The sequence below is a fragment of the Oncorhynchus mykiss genome, chromosome 12 (assembly GCF_057628025.1).
Source record: "Oncorhynchus mykiss isolate SJ-2025 chromosome 12, ASM5762802v1, whole genome shotgun sequence".
In the NCBI taxonomy this organism is placed as follows: domain Eukaryota; kingdom Metazoa; phylum Chordata; class Actinopteri; order Salmoniformes; family Salmonidae; genus Oncorhynchus; species Oncorhynchus mykiss.
This window is the reverse complement of record NC_143033.1, coordinates 66,236,129-66,255,181: the sequence shown is the minus strand read 5'-3', so window position 1 is coordinate 66,255,181 and position 19,053 is coordinate 66,236,129. Positions and strand designations below refer to the sequence as shown.

Sequence of the window (19,053 nt, the reverse complement as noted above, 5' to 3'; positions counted from 1 at the left end):
CCTAATACGACCAGCAGAGGGAGACGGAGTGAAGAGAAAGGACAGGAACAAGACACAACATGACAATACATGACAGTACCCCCCCCACTCACCGAGCGCCTCCTGGCGCACTCGAGGAGGAAACCTGGCGGCAACGGAGGAAATCATCGATCAGCGAACGGTCCAGCACGTCCCGAGAGGTAACCCAACTCCTCTCCTCAGGACCGTACCCCTCCCAATCCACTAGGTACTGATGACCACGGCCCCGAGGACGCATGTCCAAAATCTTACGGACCCTGTAGATAGGTGCGCCCTCGACAAGGATGGGGGGGGGGGGGGGGAAGACGAGCGGGGGCGCGAAGAACGGGCTTAACACAGGAGACATGGAAGACCGGGTGGACGCGACAAAGATATCGCGGAAGAAGAAGTCGTACTGCGACAGGATTAATGATCTGAGAAATACGGAACGGACCAATGAACCGCGGGGTCAACTTGCGAGAAGCTGTCTTAAGGGGAAGGTTCTGAGTGGAGAGCCAAACTCTCTGACCGCGACAATATCTAGGACTCTTAGTTCTACGCTTATTAGCAGCTCTCACAGTCTGCGCCCTATAACGGAAAAGTGCAGACCTGACCCTCTTCCAGGTGCGCTCGCAACGTTGGACAAAAGCCTGAGCGGAGGGGACGCTGGACTCGGCGAACTGAGACGAGAACAGCGGAGGCTGGTACCCGAGGCTACTCTGAAAAGGAGATAGCCCGGTCGCAGACGAAGGAAGCGAGTTGTGGGCGTATTCTGCCCAGGGGAGCTGTTCTGACCAAGACGCAGGGTTACGAAAAGAAAGACTGCGTAAGATGCGACCAATAGTCTGATTGGCCCGTTCTGCTTGACCGTTAGACTGGGGGTGAAAGCCGGAAGAGAGACTGACGGAAGCCCCAATCAAACGGCAAAACTCCCTCCAAAATTGAGACGTGAATTGCGGACCCCTGTCCGAAACGACGTCTGACGGAAGGCCATGAATTCTGAAAACATTCTCGATGATGATTTGTGCCGTCTCTTTAGCAGAAGGAAGCTTAGCAAGGGGAATAAAATGAGCCGCCTTAGAGAACCTATCGACAACCGTAAGAATAACAGTCTTCCCCGCTGACGAAGGCAGTCCGGTGATAAAATCTAAGGCGATGTGAGACCACGGTCGAGAGGGAATGGGAAGCGGCCTGAGACGGCCGGCAGGAGGGGAGTTACCGGACTTAGTCTGCGCGCAGACCGAACAAGCAGCCACGAAACGACGCGTGTCATGCTCCCGGGTGGGCCACCAAAAACGCTGGCGAATGGAAGCAAGCGTACCCCGAACGCCAGGGTGGCCGGCTAACTTGGTAGAGTGAGCCCACTGAAGAACGGCCAGACGAGTAGGAACGGGAACGAAAAGAAGGTTCCTAGGACAAGCGCGCGGCGACGGAGTGTGAGTGAGTGCTTGCTTTACCTGCCTCTCAATTCCCCAGACAGTCAACCCGACAACACGCCCCTCAGGGAGAATCCCCTCGGGGTCAGTGGAGGCTACTGAAGAACTGAAGAGACGAGATAAAGCATCAGGCTTGGTGTTCTTAGAGCCCGGACGATAAGAAATCACGAACTCGAAACGAGCGAAAAACAGCGCCCAACGAGCCTGACGCGCATTAAGTCGTTTGGCAGAACGGATGTACTCAAGGTTCCTATGGTCAGTCCAAACGACAAAAGGAACGGTCGCCCCCTCCAACCACTGTCGCCATTCGCCTAGGGCTAAGCGGATGGCAAGCAGTTCGCGGTTTCCCACATCATAGTTACGTTCCGATGGTGACAGGCGATGAGAAAAATACGCGCAAGGGTGGACCTTGTCGTCAGAGAGGGAGCGCTGAGAAAGAATGGCTCCCACGCCCACCTCTGACGCGTCAACCTCGACAACGAACTGTCTAGAGACGTCAGGTGTAACAAGGATAGGTGCGGATGTAAAACGATTCTTGAGGAGATCAAAAGCTCCCTGGGCGGAAACGGACCACTTAAAGCACGTCTTGACAGAAGTAAGGGCTGTGAGAGGAGCTGCCACCTGACCGAAATTACGGATGAAACGACGATAGAAGTTCGCGAAGCCGAGAAAGCGCTGCAGCTCGACGCGTGACTTAGGGACGGGCCAATCAATGACAGCTTGGACCTTAGCGGGATCCATCTTAATGCCTTCAGCGGAAATAACAGAACCGAGAAATGTGACGGAGGAGGCATGAAAAGTGCACTTCTCAGCCTTCACAAAAAGACAATTCTCTAAAAGGCGCTGGAGGACACGTCGAACGTGCTGAACATGAATCTGGAGTGACGGTGAAAAAATCAGGATATCGTCAAGGTAAACGAAAACAAAGATGTTCAGCATGTCTCTCAGGACATCATTGACTAATGCCTGAAAGACAGCTGGAGCGTTAGCGAGGCCGAAAGGAAGAACCCGGTATTCAAAGTGCCCTAACGGAGTGTTAAACGCCGTCTTCCACTCGTCCCCCTCCCTGATGCGCACGAGATGGTAAGCGTTACGAAGGTCCAACTTAGTGAAAAACCTGGCTCCCTGCAGGATCTCGAAGGCTGAAGACATAAGAGGAAGCGGATAACGATTCTTCACTGTTATGTCATTCAGCCCTCGATAATCTATGCAGGGGCGCAGAGACCCGTCCTTCTTCTTGACAAAAAAAAACCCCGCTCCGGCGGGAGAGGAGGAGGGGACTATGGTACCGGCGTCAAGAGCTACAGACAAATAATCTTCGAGAGCCTTACGTTCGGGAGCCGACAGAGAGTATAGTCTACCCCGGGGGGGAGTGGTTCCCGGAAGGAGATCAATACTACAATCATACGACCGGTGTGGAGGAAGAGAGGTGGCCCTGGACCGACTGAACACCGTGCGCAGATCGTGATATTCCTCCGGCACCCCTGTCAAATCACCAGGCTCCTCCTGTGAAGAAGAGACAGAGGAAACAGGAGGGATAGCAGACATTAAACATTTCACATGACAAGAGACGTTCCAGGAGAGGATAGAATTACTAGACCAATTAATAGAAGGATTATGACAAACTAGCCAGGGATGGCCCAAAACAACAGGTGTAAAAGGTGAACGAAAAATTAAAAAAGAAATGGTTTCGCTATGATTACCAGAGACAGTGAGGGTTAAAGGTAGCGTCTCACGCTGAATCCTGGGGAGAGGACTACCATCCAAAGCGAACAAGGCCGTGGGCTCCCTTAACTGTCTGAGAGGAATGTCATGTTCCCGAGCCCAGGTCTCGTCCATAAAACAGCCCTCCGCCCCAGAGTCTATTAAGGCACTGCAGGAAGCTGACGAACCGGTCCAGCGTAGATGGACCGACAAGGTAGTGCAGGATCTTGAAGGAGAGACAGGAGTAGTAGCGCTCACCAGTAGCCCTCCGCTTACTGATGAGCTCTGGCTTTTACTGGACATGAAGTGACAAAATGACCAGCGGAACCGCAATAGAGACAGAGGCGGTTGGTGATTCTCCGTTCCCTCTCCTTAGTCGAGATGCGGATACCTCCCAGCTGCATAGGCTCAGCACCCGAGCCGGCAGAGGAAGATGGTAGTGATGCGGAGAGGGGGGCAACGGAGAACGTGAGCTCCTTTCCACGAGCTCGGTGACGAAGATCAACCCGTCGCTCTATGCGAATAGCGAGTTCAATCAAGGAATCCACGCTGGAAGGAACCTCCCGGGAGAGAATCTCATCCTTTACCTCCGCGCGGAGACCCTCCAGAAAACGAGCGAGCAAAGCCGGCTCGTTCCAGTCACTGGAGGCAGCAAGAGTGCGAAACTCAATAGAGTAGTCTGTTATGGATCGATTACCTTGACATAGGGAAGACAGGACCCTGGAAGCTTCCTCCCCAAAAACAGAACGATCAAAAACCCGTATCATCTCCTCCTTAAAGTCCTGATACTGGTTAGTACACTCAGCCCTTGCCTCCCAGATTGCCGTGCCCCACTCACGAGCCCGTCCAGTAAGGAGAGATATGACGTAGGCGATACGAGCTGTGCTCCTGGAGTAAGTGTTGGGCTGGAGAGAAAACACAATATCACACTGGGTGAGGAACGAGCGGCATTCAGTGGGCTCCCCAGAGTAACACGGCGGGTTATTGATTCTGGGCTCCGGAGATTCGAAAGCCCTGGAAGTGGCCGGTGGATCGAGGCGGAGATGGTGAACCTGTTCTGTGAGGTTGGAGACTTGGGTGGCCAGGGTCTCAACGGCATGTCGAGCAGCAGACAATTCCTGCTCGTGTCTGCCTAGCATCGCTCCCTGGATCTCGACGGCAGAGTGGAGAGGATCCGAAGTCGCTGGGTCCATTCTTGGTCAGATTCTTCTGTTATGCGGTGAGTGAGGACCCAAAAGCGGTTTAACATAAACAGAGTCTCTTTAATAACGAAACACACGTAGGCTCAGATGGACAGGCAGATTCCGACAGGACAGGACAAGGTAAAGCAAACACGACGATAGTCTGGTTCTGGCATGAGAAACACAAACGAGAATCTGACAAAGACAGAAACAGGAACAGAGAGAGATATAGAGACCTAATCAGAGGGAAAAAGGGAACAGGTGGGAAAAGGGGTGAACGAGGTAGTTAGAGAAGATGAGGAGCAGCTGGGGGAAGGAGAGGGAGAGAAGGTAACCTAATACGACCAGCAGAGGGAGACGGAGTGAAGAGAAAGGACAGGAACAAGACACAACATGACAATACATGACAGTCAATTAACTTCTGGGTCACATCCTGACTGATGGCAGCCCATTCTTGCATAATCAATGCTTGGAGTTTGTCGTAATTTGTGGGTTTTTGTTTGTCTTGAGGATTTACCACAAGTTTTCAATGGGATTAAGGTCAGGGGGGTTTCCTGACCATGGACCCAAAATATTGATGTTTTGTTCCCCGAGCCACCTAGTTATCACTTTTGCCTTATGGCAAGGTGCTCCATCATGCTGGAAAGGCATTGTTTGTCACCAAACTGTTCCTGGATGGTTGGGAGAAGTTGCTCTCGGAGGATGTGTTGGTACCATTCTTTATTCATGGCTGTGTTCTTAGGCAAGCCAAGGGAGTGGGCTGAGAAGCAACCCCACACATGCAGGATGCTTTACTGTTGGCATGACACAGGACAGATGGTAGCGCTCCCCTTGTCCTCTCCGGACAAGCTTTTTTCCGGATGCCCCAAACAATCGGAAAGGGGATTCATCAGAGAAAGTGACTTTATCCCAGTCCTCAGCAGTCCAATCCCTGTACCTATTGCAGAATATCAGTCTGCCCCTGATGTTTTTTCCTGGAGAGAAGTGTCTTCTTTGCTGCCCTTTTTATGAATGAGTAGATGTGTTCAAATTTTTTGACTGGTCTTGTACATTTCATTAATAGGATTCTAATAAATTAAAATATCACATTTGGGATCAAGCTAATGATTATTTCCAGTTACCTCAGCATGTATTAAGTCCTCTTAGCTCATTTTAGAAGTGCTGTTCTCTACCTTGACACTTGTCTCATGGAACGATCAAGTTTTCACCAAATGTTTTGAGTCATAATCTCAATTGCAATATCTAGCTCCAGGATTATGACAGATTTGCTCATACCTGATGGATAACTGCACTTAACTCCATTATCTGCACCTCACAGAGTTAAACTACTACATTCTCCACTAAATAAATAAAATACTCCAAAAGTAATTAGCATATCCCCATTAAAATAATGAGGATTAACTCTATAATAATCTCCTACTCTAGAGGAACCAGTTTCACGCCATAAATATGTACATTAACCTCTTATGGGGGTTTCACTCTCATATTACAGTTGTTTTTTTTTGTTTTTTTTAGTAACCTCTTTCGCCCCACTACTACCATCAACTGTAATCCCAATTCAACATATCTCACTTCTAACAGACAGGTTATCTTATTACAGGGGCCGGAGCACTGCAGGCGGCTTTTCCGATTGGCTGCTGAGAAGCACCAGAACCTCTACCGATTGGCCATGACAGGGTCCGGCATTGACAGGCACCTCTTCTGCCTGTACGTGGTGTCTAAATACCTGGGGGTGGAGTCACCGTTCCTAACAGAGGTAGGTGCTAACCTGCTAGCAAGAACAGTATCCCCCTTCCCGGCACGCCCCCATTTTCTGTAAATAAATCGGCACACAAAGATGCAATTCGTTAACTTCAGTAGCAGTGCGTGGCTACATTTACTGTTGAAGTAAAATACCCTTTATTATGAAGCCCTAATTGGCATTTTAAGAATTTCCACCCATGGGGAAATGTTTTGAGCAGGGTCCCCAAAGAATTGGCCTATGATAAACGCATTTCATGCGATTTATACATCATTTACATGGCATACGACATTATTAGCAGAATCTTTTTTTAATGCTACACAAATTACCAAACTGAGTGGCTACTCTGACACTGACAAACGGAGATCAATAAAAACGACCTGGTCTTGAATGCAAACAATAGCCCAGGCCAGGCCAATGAAGAGGCGCACAGAGAGTACAATATTAGGATACAGCCTTATTCTAAAGTGGATTAAATTGTTTTTTTCCCCCTCATCAATCTATATACAATGCCCCATAACGACAAAGCAAAAACAGTTTTTAGAATTTTTTTGCAAATGTATTAAAAGTACAAAACTTATCACATTTACAGTATTTATGTATTCAGGCCCTTTACTCAGTACTTTGTTGAAGCACCATTGGCAGCGATTACAGCCTCGAGTCTTCTTGGGTATGACGCTACAAGCTTGGAAAACCTGTATTTGGGGAATTTCTCCCATTCCTCTATGCAGATCCTTTCAAACTCTGTCAGGTTGGATGGGGAGCATTGCTACACAGCTATTTTCAGGTCTCCCCAGAGATGATTGGGTTCAAGTCCAGGTTCTGGCTGGGCCACTCAAGGACATTCAGAGACTTGTCCCAAAGCCACTCCTGCGTTGTCTTGGCTGTGTGCTTAGGGTCGTTGTCCTGTTGGAAGGTGAACCTTCGCCCCAGTCTGAGGTCCTGAGCGCTCTGGAGCAGATTTTCATCAAGGATCTCTCTGTATTTTACTCTGTTCATTTTTCCTTCAAACCTGACTAGTCTCTCAGTCCCTGCTGCTGAAAAACATCCACACAGTTATGATGCTGCCAGCACCATGTTTCACTGTAAGGATGGTGGCAGGTTTCCTCCAGACGTGACGCTTGGCATTCAGGCAAAATAGTTCAATCTTTCTCATGGTCTAAGAGTCCTTTAGGTGCATTTTTTCAAACTCCAAGCGGGCTGTCATGTGCCTTTTACTGAGGAATGGCTTCCGTCTGGCCACTCTACCATATAGGCCTGATTGGTGGAGTGCTGCAGAGACGGTTGTCCTTCTGGAAGGTTCTCCCCCCCATCGCTCTGTCAGTGTGACCGTTGTGTTCTTGGTCACCTCACTGACCAAGGCCCTTCTCCCCCGATTGCTCGGTTTGGCCGGGCAGCCAGCTCTATGAAGAGTCTTGGTGGTTCTAAACTTCTTCCATTTAAGAATGATGGAGGCCACTGTGTTGTTGGGGACCTTCAATGTTGCAGAAATGTTTTGGTACCCTTCCCCAGATCTGTGCCTCGACACAATCCTGTCTCAGAACTGGATGGACAATTCCTTCAACCTCATAGCTTGGTTTTTGCTCTGACATGCACTGTCAACCTGTGGGACCTGTCCAATCAATTGAATTTACAACAAGTGAACTCCAATCAAGTTCTGGAAACGTCTCAAGGATGATCAATGGAAACGGGATGCACCTGAGCTCAATTTTGAGTCTCATAGCAAACGGTCTGAATACTTATGTAAATTTCTAATATTTTATTTGTAATGCATTTGCTAAAATTTCTAAACCTGATTTTCGCTTTGTCATTATGGGGTATTGTGTGTGATTGATGAGGAAAACAATGAATTTAATCAATTTTAGAACATGGCTGTAACATAATATAACCTGGAAAAAGTGAAGGGGTCTGAATACTTTCCGATTCCACTAGGCTCCAGTAGGCTCCTAAGGAAACTTTCCAGTAGCACTGACTCACCCAATAATGAAGATGAAGGCTAGTCACCGGTGATGGCTCTGCGCTCGGCGTGGCATTAGTCTATCTTAAGATATGCTACTTTGAAAAACAGTGCTGCTATTTGCTCAAAATTTGAGGTTGTTGAGAAAAATAATAATAATTCTATTGGTTCCACAGACAAAGTATGTTTCTCTTTTAAGCAGTAGGCATTTACTTTCCAAAATGTGTTTTTTCCACATTGTAATTGGAAGTTTGAGAAAGGTAAACTTGACAGCTCCAAACAACCATAGAAATATAATCCATAGATGGCAGTTCCCATTCAATTCAGGACTGGCTAGTGTATTGCTAGTGTACCCTTGAGCTTAACAGTCAAATTGCCAAGTAAAGAGGTTCCTTAACTTCAGCCCCTGTAAGCCCCTGCATTAATCAGGCCCTGGTGTTTGTGTGTCAGGCTCTGTTAATATCCTGTAGCGTCTGAAATAAGATAGCGGGTTCAATTCCCGGACCACCCATACTTAAAAAATCAAATAAAATGTATACACGCATGACTGTAAGCCGCTTTGGTTAAAAGCGTCTGCTAGGGCGCCGACAACACCTAGATCCTTCTGTGTGTCTGTCCATCTAGGTGCTGTCAGAGCCCTGGCGCCTCTCCACCAGTCAGACTCCGGTTCAGCAGTTGGAGCTGTTTGACATGAAGAACCACCCAGACTTTATATCTCTGGGGGGAGGCTTTGGCCCTGTGAGTAAACACACACCACGACGCACACACACACACACACACACACACACACACACACACACACACACACCTCTACCCAGACTTCAACTACCTGGGGAAGCTTTGGCCCTGTGAGTACACACACCCCTACGCAGACACACACACCCTTTTGCTACTTTTCCCACTTCTTTCCTCTGTTCCAGGTGGCAGACGATGGCTACGGAGTGTCGTACATTATCGTAGGAGAGGACATGATCAACTACCATGTATCCTGCAAGCACTCCTTCTCTGAGACGGTTAGTGTGTGTTATACACTCACATGTATTGGTGACAGATGTTAATGTGCATATAGCAAATGGAAACGTTGACAAGCGGTACATTTTTGTCTCTCTTTTAAACCGACACAAATCATGCATGGCCAGCTGAACATTATGAATGGGCCCTTTTAAAGACCCCCTCCCCCCTCTCATCTCCCTTTCTCTGTCTACTGTATCTATCCCTCCCTCCCTTCTATGTGTACAAGTCTTTAACCCCCACTCCCAATAAGTAAAGCCACATTGAAATATGTCTCTCTCTCTCTCTCTCCATATTTTTCCATCATATTTCTCCCCAGAAATAAACCAAGTCAAATCATTGTATCTCCTATTTCTCTCTCTCAGGACTCACACCGGTTCGGGGCCCAGATCAGTCGGGCTCTATTGGACCTCCTTTCTGTGCTTACCCCAGCTAAGACGGAGAACTCACAGGCCCAGGATAAGAAACAGCAGTGAACACTTACAGGGAAAGAAGGGACTATGGGGTGGGATGGGGGTAGGGGTTTGCTTTGTTTTTTGATAGTGGGATAATATTATATTGAGTGTGGTTGTGTATAAAGAAAGCCCTAAGAGATTCGGTGTGATGGAGGGAGAGATAGTTGAAGAGATGGAGAAGTGCAATAGGAAGCAAGGGAACTAACGAGGATGAGGCAGAGAGCTAGGGAAGAAGGGATGGGGAAGTGAGAGAAAAATCTCCACAAAAAGAGAAGGGAATTAGTGGAGGTTATCCCCACATAGGTCAAAGGTAGGCAATAACTTTTTTTTCTTGTTTTTCTTTCTTTGTGAACCCACCATTATGGCTGTCTTTTCTATTTTATCATCTTGATTGTGAACTACTGTTGGAAAGAGTTGTAATGTTTGATTGAAAAGTCCTTTTAAGTTGGCCTCAAAAAGACTTCCCTAGTTAAAAATACATCTATAGGAGAAGCAGTGGAAGTTTAAAGAAGCGGGACTGACTTGTAATTTTGGTTTAACTCTGTTCTCACGTGAATGTAGATCACTAACGGAATGGGTCGGCTGCAGTGAACATCAATCATTAGGATAAGATATCAGGGGCAGGGTTGGGGTCTATTCCATTTCAATCGATTCAGGAAGTAATTTCAAATTCAGTGATTTAAAAACAATTCAATTAGATTTTTCAATGATTTCCCTATACATAAGAGAAGGAGAAACAGTTAATTTTCTGTTTTTCTATTTTAATAAAAATCACTTTTGAATTTACTTTATTAAAATGTAATTGATCCAAATCCTGTCCAGGATATCTTCTTAATTTTTTGGCTAGGGATCATCTCCAGGGCTCGTATTCATAAAGCATCTCAGATTAGGAGTGTTGATGTCGGGACATTTTTGCCTTTTTAGATCCTAATTAATAAGAGTATATGGACAGGGATGGATCCTAGATCAGCACAGCTACTCTGAGATGCTTTTTGATTACGGGCGAGATTAATTTTAGTTTTTAAACACCCTCACCAGTAGAAATCCAGTTTTTTTTTTTTTGTTGAAAGACAATGGCCAGAGCCTACCTTTTGTTTCAGGGCTGGGTTTTATGTCAATGTTACCAGCATGGCATTGTTAATTCATCAGAAGCCACTGCAAAGTTATTCTTCTTCGCGATTGGATCATTTGTAAACGTTTACTTATTTTTTGGATAGTCTGTATTAAAAGTATATATGTATGTGTATATATATATAATAATGTGTGTGTGTGTATATATATATATATATGTGTGTATGTGTGTGTATATATATATATATATATATATATATATATATATATATATATATATATATATATATATATATATATATATGGTATAAATGCATGATATGATGGCGTTTTGCAAACCTGTTTCCCCCCGTTTCTGAATGGTTTTGACAACTAAAGTTTTTGCTTCACTACAGGCTCCACTGTTTTGATTGGTGGAAGGTTAGCTAGAAACCACAAGTGTCTATTCAATGAAAAGGCACCAGCGAAAGAAAATGTAAAGGAATTTATAGTTCATGTAAGTAAAGTCATTGTAGCCTATCATTTCAATTCCCCTGTGAGAACCATAAGAAGGGACTTGGCTTTGCTGTACCCCAGCCAAAACCTGCCAGCAGCCTGCCTACTGTACCAAAGGTTGCACGACAATGTCGAAAACGCATATCAGCAGTCGTTATAAATATTACAGGAGCTTCATATTATTCTCTGTAATTATTTTTATGGTGGAGTCAAGGCCATCATTTGTGGAAGATGCCAAAACTTTGGAGATAACGATAGATGGCGGTGTCAAAGATGGGCCAGTGTTTTCCACCTGTGGCGGAGTTTTCCCTGAATCAATGCTTATGACAAATCCAGCTCCAGAACCAGCCATAGATCTACAGTAGCTGGCTACTGGTGTAGTTAACAAAAAAAACGCAACGAGTAACATTAACTAGCAAGATAAGGTTAGCAAGATGACTAGCTAGATAATGTTAGCAAGACAGACTGCTGTCAGTGCCCTATTTGTTGATGATTACGTCAACATAGTGGCGGCAACTTCCTTTTGGGGGGGGGGGGGGGGGGGGGTCCTTTAAGTTCCCCAGAATGGGATCATCTATAGCAGAGAGGAAGAGGCGAAGCACAATGTTTCACTGACGCCAAAATCTTTCCAAAACAAGCCAATGCATTTCTATGGACTTATTTTGGCCCTACGCTTGTCGCCTGCCTTCCCGCCTTTGGGACATGAGTATCTCATCATTATCTATACATCTCTGTCTGTAGGTGCCCACTCCAGCCGACCCAGCAGCACTAGTTCAATGTATATGTCAGTGTTTCTCAATCTTGGTTCTGGGGACCCAAAACGGGTGCAAAAAAAGTGTTCTTGCCCTGGCGCTAACACACCTGATTCATCCCTTGATGATTCGTTGAGTCAAGTGTGTTGGTGCTAGGACAAAGAAACAAAACGTTTCCCAATCTCCAGGACTAGGATTGGGAAACGATGTGTTGCTCAGAACCTAGGTGGATGGAACCTAATCCATGTTTACCTCTTTTGTTTGTTGCATGTGTAGTGAGTAGGATGCTCATATTATTGGTGGTCATTTTGCATATTAAGAATTATTTAAATGTAAACGTGACTGTGAAAATGCCTTTAACCAATTGTAATGGTAGTATGAATGGAATACTTTTCATGGCCTAGTTGGTACTGTTTGTGACAAAGTTGACAAGGTTGACTGCTGTCTTGGCTGGTGATTTAAGAAAATCCAGAAATTATTGATTGGAAGGCAATTTCAGTTCAGGAGAAGGGCTGAGTTTCAAGTCTTTGATTGGAGCAATGCCCGATCAGGGCTATTCAATGTTGGTCCTGGAGGGCCAAATCACTTCTGGGTTTCATCTTATCTTTCTAATCAGGGACCGATTCAGACCTGGGACACCAGGTGAGTGCAATAAAAACCAGAAGCATTTTGGTCCACCAGGACCGGAATTGAACAGCCCAGTGGCCTAGTTGAATGAATGGTCTATGTTTACCAGCCAGATATAGGCCTGAATCAATTCCCTTGAATTGACAGCAATCACCGGTGGTGATATTGTTGGAGGAATTGACCCTAATCTTTGCAGGTAAAAAAGAAAGAGAACCATGTGCACACTATTGTGTCTAGAGCCAGGTGCTGGTTCTGGCAGTAGCAGTGGTGTATTCAAAAACACTGCAGGCACATGTAGTCAATAAAAAAAATATATGGATCAACATGTTGCCATTCTGCCTATAAACAACAATGCAACAAATGAGTTGTGTGTGTGTGTGTGTGTGTGTGTGTGTGTGTCAGTCATTGAGCATGCATGAGCTACCATGGACACAGCTGCTCCAACCTAAAATGATTTCGAAGTGATTTGGGTAGATGCTGTGATATCAAAGAGCACCCATGCAGCTCCACTCCAAATCTTCCTCTACTATGTGAAGATCTTTAACTTCTGTCACCAGTGAAGTTGCTCCCCAGACAGATGACATAATCCATAGTCGATAGGGATTATTTTTTATTTTTTTAGGAATTGGGTTATAACAATGGAATACAAAATACATGAGCGTATTTGTACTGCAAATGAATCATTTCCATTCAAAGACATTCATATTTCATCATAATTCCATGTGGTTTTCATGTATTATGCCCCCCTGCGGAAACTGTTACTAACCCATTCGACGCCTCCATGTGTAGGCTTTGAGTGTCCACAGTGTAAAGGGAATCTTATTTTCCGGCTCTGAATTACAGCCACCTGCACTCACCACAAAAGACCTGAACTGCGATTCCGAGAATGGCATTTAAAACAGGCATATTTAGATTATTATGTCCACTAGTTGATTTATATGCGGGGAGGTTCGAAATGTCTGCGTCAATTTATAACGCTGGATTAGAACTCCAATAACATCATATTCCTTCCGCGATATGTGAATGTATCCTAGTAGAGCCATAAAGGGTCGTTGAGGTCTCAATGCAGACAGCCCGGGGGTCATAACAAGTCCCCAGAATGTCCAAGTGGTACATGGACCTTTTTTTCACATTAAGGGAGAAGAGGGGGGCCGGGGTGGCAGTTTAAACTACAAAAGCGCCATAGTCTACAAAAGTGAAAGTAATGTCAAAAGGCACGCTTGCACAACGTCCAGAGCAGACACTAAAAGGTAAGGTGTTGCTGATTTTCGATCTATTTCTGTTTTCCCATGCCAATGTCTTTGTAATTGCTATAGGCTTGTTAATAATAACATTTCTACACATAACCTCTATGTAATAGTTTTTATACCACGGGTAGGCATTTGGGCAACTAGATTCAGACGCAGGTCGGTTTTTGTTTGAGTGAATGGTCGGGGGGCTGGAACGTAATTATCATGTATAGGTAGTTCTACACTGTAAACTGCCCATCTAGGCGCCAAAAGGGATTGTATTTGAAAAGAACAACAATTTCATACCTTGATGACATTGAGACACGACCACGTCTATTTTTATTCGTGGGAATACTTGGGAACAGATTTCATAAATTAAACACGTTTAGCTGAATTCCTGGTATTGTCTGTTTTGGGGGTGCCTTTTGGGGGGGTAAATTCCCATTTATGGAATGATGTGAAAATGTTGCTTTAGATAGCCAATGTACCCACTCTGGGATTGGCACATGCACTCTAGCCAACACCTAGCAGATACATCCAACAATCCAACTGTGACAGTGTGGGAGGAGAGAGAGAGAGGGATCCAATCAATCAGAATAAACCAAATCAAAACAGTCAAAACAAAACTGCATTGCTTATTGGGAAGCACAAACACAAAGCAAAATGCAGTGCTATCTGGCTCTAAATCACCGTGGCTAAATATTTGACCATGGTCACTGATCAAAACCTTGGAAAAACCTTGATTAAGTACAGGCTCAGTGAGCACAGCCTTGCCATTGAGAAGGGTAGACACAGGAAAACCTGTCTCCCTGTAGAGGATAGGCTGTGCAACCACTGCACAACAGCAGAACCTGAGACGGAGCTGCATTTCCTGACAAAATGTCAGAAATATAAAACAATTAGTGTAATTTTAGTAGAAGTAGTTTCAAAGACCTCTCTGACCTCTCTGATGAGGATAGGCTACCCGTTCTGTAGGGGGAGGACACAGAGAGCTGTGGGTTGGCAGCGCACTACATTGCTGCCTGCCATAAGTTGAGGGACAGTGTCTGACAGACCAATAAACCTGCACATGTACTCTACTGTATGCTTATTGTTATTGTTGAATGTATGGTTATTTTGACCATTGGTTATTGTTGTTACTGTTGTCCCGTTGACAATTTTGATTCTCATTTTTATATTGTAATTATCCAAAATAAACTCTGGCAATATGTACATTGTTGAGAGAGAGAGAGAGAGAGAGAGAGAGAGAGAGAGAGAGAGAGAGAGAGAGAGAGAGAGAGAGAGAGAGAGAGAAATATGGGTGGTTGACAAGGCATCTCATCTCTATAGTGTTCTACGCTGTGGATAGTCTTTGTGATGCTAGCTGACTTGTCAGCCTAGTGGTATGTAGAATTCATGCACCGTTGCTGCTGCAAAAACAAAGAAACAAATGACACAAGAATCACATTAGCATAAAAAAACAAACACATACACACAAACTCACTGTTGTACACATGCACATAAACAAGCGTTCATGCATACATGCAGATAAACTATTCTCTTGTCTCTTCTTTTTGTCAGAAACACACACACACACACACACTCTCTCTCTGATGTGTATGCAGATACAGTACATTTTAAACTTCACAAAATGATCTGAACACTGACGGCCTACCCCGGCCAAACCCGGACACCGCTGGGCCAATTGTGCCCCGCCCAAAGGGACTCCCTATCGCGGCCAGCTGTGATACATTTTTTTAGCGATTTCAGGCTGTATCTCACTCAGGATCGCAATTTACTGTTGAGTTAGAATAATAGAATACACCAGGTGCAATTTCGAAATTTGGTTGTCACTCAATTAGCCAATGTCATCAAAAACATTTTTATTGGTAAATTTGCAGGCATGGTCGAATTACCATGATCATCAGTTATCATATGAAAAACAGAAAGCTTTTGCCTCCATCCGATGGCAATATGTGTAGAATTGCAGGATATTAGCTGTAAAACTGCACATTTAGACCTATTTCATCTGTACCCTAAACTGCATGCTTTCCGGAGTCACAGTGGGAGGAACCGAGGTAAAGACAGATTCAGGTTGGATATTAAACAGATATTTGCCTGTAGATTTCGTTACGTCCACCAAGAGCAGTTAGGGACCGTCAACATAGTGACAAATCTAATTGTTTGAATTTCCATAGCTTTTTAACCATTACTCCTAAAACTTTTAAAACAGGTTCTAGCTAACCCGATGGCTTAGACACACATTGCACACGCTTTCTTGGTTGATTTATATCTTGCACTAATTTAAATACATTGCACACCTTTTATTTTGTACATTTTAATATCACACGTATTTACATCCACTTTTTAAAACTTTCTAATTTCAATAGCTCCTTGGTCATGTGATCTACGACACTCAAACGAGGTTCAGACTACCCTTCTACAGTGGGGCAAAGAAGTATTTAGTCAGCCACCAATTGTGCAAGTTCTCCCACTTAAAATGATGAGACAGGCCTGTAATTTTCATCATAGATACACTTCAACTATGACAGACAAAATGAGAAAAAAAATCCAGAAAATCACATTGTAGGATTTTTAATGAATTTATTTGCAAATTATGGTGGAAAATAAGTATTTGGTCACCTACAAACAAGCAAGATTTCTGGCTCTCACAGACCTGTAACTTCTTCTTTAAGAGGCTCCTCTGTCCTCCACTCGTTACCTGTATTAATGGCACCTGTTTGAACTTGTTATCAGTATAAAAGACACCTGTCCACAACCTCAAACAGTCACACTCCAAACTCCACTATGGCCAAGACCAAAGAGCTGTCAAAGGACACCAGAAACAAAATTGTAGACCTGCCCCAGGCTGGGAAGACTGAATCTGCAATAGGTAAGCAGCTTGGTTTGAAGAAATCAACTGTGGGAGCAATTATTAGGAAATGGAAGACATACAAGACCACTGATAATCTCCCTCGATCTGGGGCTCCACGCAAGATCTCACCCTGTGGGGTCAAAATGATCACAAGAACGGTGAGCAAAAATCCCAGCACCACACGGGGGGACCTAGTGAATGACCTGCAGAGACCTGGGACCAAAGTAACAAAGCCTACCATCAGTAACACACTACGCCGCCAGGGACTCAAATCCTGCAGTGCCAGACGTATCCCCCTGCTTAAGCCAGTACATGTCCAGGCCCGTCTGAAGTTTGCTAGAGAGCATTTGGATGATCCAGAATGTCATATGGTCAGATGAAGCCAAAATATAACTTTTTGATAAAAACTCAACTCGTCGTGTTTGGAGGACAAAGAATGCTGAGTTGCATCCAAAGAACACCATACCTACTGTGAAGCATGGGGGTGGAAACATCATGCTTTGGGGCTGTTTTTCTGCAAAGGGACCAGGACGACTGATCCGTGTAAAGGAAAGAATGAATGGGGCCATGTATCGTGAGATTTTGAGTGAAAACCTCCTTCCATCAGCAAGGGCATTGAAGATGAAATGTGGCTGGGTCTTTCAGCATGACAATGATCCCAAACACACCGACCGGGCAACGAAGGAGTGGCTTCGTAAGAAGCATTTCAAGGTCCTGGAGTGGCCTAGCCAGTCTCCAGATCTCAACCCCATAGAAAATCTTTGGAGGGAGTTGAAAGTCCGTGTTGCCAAGCAACAGCCCCAAAACATCACTGCTCTAGAGGAGATCTGCATGGAGGAATGGGCCAAAATACCAGCAACAGTGTGTGAAAACCTTGTGAAGACTTACAGAAAATGTTTGACCTCTGTCATTGCCAACAAAGTGTATATAACAAAGTATTGAGAAACTTTTGTTATTGACCAAATACTTTTTTTCCACCATAATTTGCAAATAAATTAATTAAACATCCTACAATGTGATTTTCTGGATTTTGTTTTCTCATTTTGTCTGTCATAGTTGAAGTGTACCTAGGATGGAAATTACAGGCCTCTCTCATCTTTTTAAGTGGGAGAACTTGCACAATTGGTGGCTGACTAAGTACTTTTTTGCCCCACTGTATATTGGCACCCTTTATTTGTCCATTTTCATCTCATGCAATTGTACATGAATTTTAAATGTTTTTCAATGTTTCTCATTTAAATAGCTCCTTGGTCATGTGACCTATTGACCTCAAACAAGGTTCAGAATGTTTACTGACTACCCTTCTATATTGCACACCCTTTTGTTTGCCCATTTTCATTTCACACATTTTTACATTGTTTAAATTTTATTTAAAATGTCAATATCTCCATGGTCATGTGAACTGGACTCAAGCTACTGTCAGAATGTCCACGGACTGGTGGAGACAGCGCCACGAGGCATCCAGTGCGGTAACGCGACCGATCCCGGAGAAGCTGGCGGGAGCCCCGAGGAGAGTTCTCTTTTCTTTGTGAAGGGCAGTGCGCCCTGGAATGGGTTCGCCCCTAGAGAGGGGCCCAAGCCCTGGAAAGCGTTGCGGTTTCGGTGGCCTACGGTGAGCTCTCCCTGAGCCTTGAAAATCTGGGGGAGTGGGGGTTAATCTCACGCCGGGCCGTACCGTACCCCTATCCGCAGCAGGTCTCCAAGGTGAACAGCCTCTGGCATGTTATAACAATGTAGATAAGGGAAGTTGGCAAAAAAGATCCGTAACTTCGGGATAAGGATTGGCTCTAAGAGCTGTGTCAGTCGGTCTGTGGTGCGAAGTGAGGCTGGGCTCGAGCCGCGGCTGGGGGAGCAGTCGCTCTGTCGCCCTCCTCTCGCCACCATTGTAAGTTTGTTGTGTGGCCCATCTCGCAGTCTCTCGTGCATGGTCTCGCAAGGGGCTGCGTGCGGGGGTTCGTCGGGGTGGTGTCCGTCGGCGGGCCGGTGAGTGGTTGGGTCCGGGCGGTTGGCGGTGGCAACTCTGGACGCGCACCGGGCCCTTCTCGCAGAACTCCCCAGCTACGGTGCTCGCAATGTGTGGGGAGGTCTCCTCTACGTTCACTAGACTTTTTTATTTAATTGATTTATTTCACCTTTATTTAACCATGTAGGCTAGTTGAGAACAAGTTCTCATTTGCAACTGCGACCTGGCCAAGATAAAGCAAAGCAGTTCGACACATACAACAACACAGAGTTACACATGGAATGAACAAAACATACAGTCAATAATACAGTAGAACGAAAGAAAACAGTCTATATACTGTGAGTGCAAATAAGGTCAAATAAGGGAGTTAAGGCAATAAATAGTCCATGGTGGCGAAGTAATTACAAATGGCAATTAAACACTGGAATGGTAAATGTGCAAAAGATGGATGTGCAAGTAGAGATACTGTGGTGCAAAAGGAGCTAAATAAATAAATACAGTATGGGAATGCAGTAGATAGATGGGCTGTATACAGATGGGCTATGAACAGGTGCAGTGATCTGTGAGCTGCTCTGACAGC

At 45.1% G+C, this 19,053-nt stretch overlaps 2 protein-coding genes and 1 pseudogene across 6 annotated transcripts in view; all 3 read left to right on the top strand.

The window, feature by feature from the left end:
* The window catches only part of cpt1a2b (carnitine palmitoyltransferase 1A2b), a 58,282-nt gene extending 45,532 nt beyond the window's left edge, over positions 1-12,750 (top strand). For both annotated transcript variants that reach the window (XM_036938031.2, XM_036938030.2), the window contains exons 16-19: positions 5,919-6,074; positions 8,641-8,754; positions 8,937-9,029; positions 9,393-12,750. In XM_036938031.2, coding sequence (XP_036793926.1) covers positions 5,919-6,074; positions 8,641-8,754; positions 8,937-9,029; positions 9,393-9,503 — 474 coding nt within the window. In that variant the 3' untranslated portion in view covers positions 9,504-12,750. The remainder of the gene's footprint in view (positions 1-5,918; positions 6,075-8,640; positions 8,755-8,936; positions 9,030-9,392) is intronic.
* A 486-nt stretch (positions 12,751-13,236) lies between these two features.
* LOC110537960 (uncharacterized) overlaps positions 13,237-19,053 on the top strand; it is a 40,067-nt gene continuing 34,250 nt past the window's right edge. For 2 of the 4 annotated variants that reach the window (XM_090193022.1, XM_090193023.1), the window contains exon 1: positions 13,631-13,677. The gene's annotated coding sequence lies outside the window, so the exon portion shown is untranslated. Of the gene's footprint in view, positions 13,678-19,053 lie in introns of all 4 variants that reach the window. The other 2 variants (XM_021624448.3, XM_021624447.3) reach the window with 2 other exon arrangements.
* The window catches only part of LOC149979262 (28S ribosomal RNA), a 2,292-nt pseudogene continuing 1,473 nt past the window's right edge, over positions 18,235-19,053 (top strand).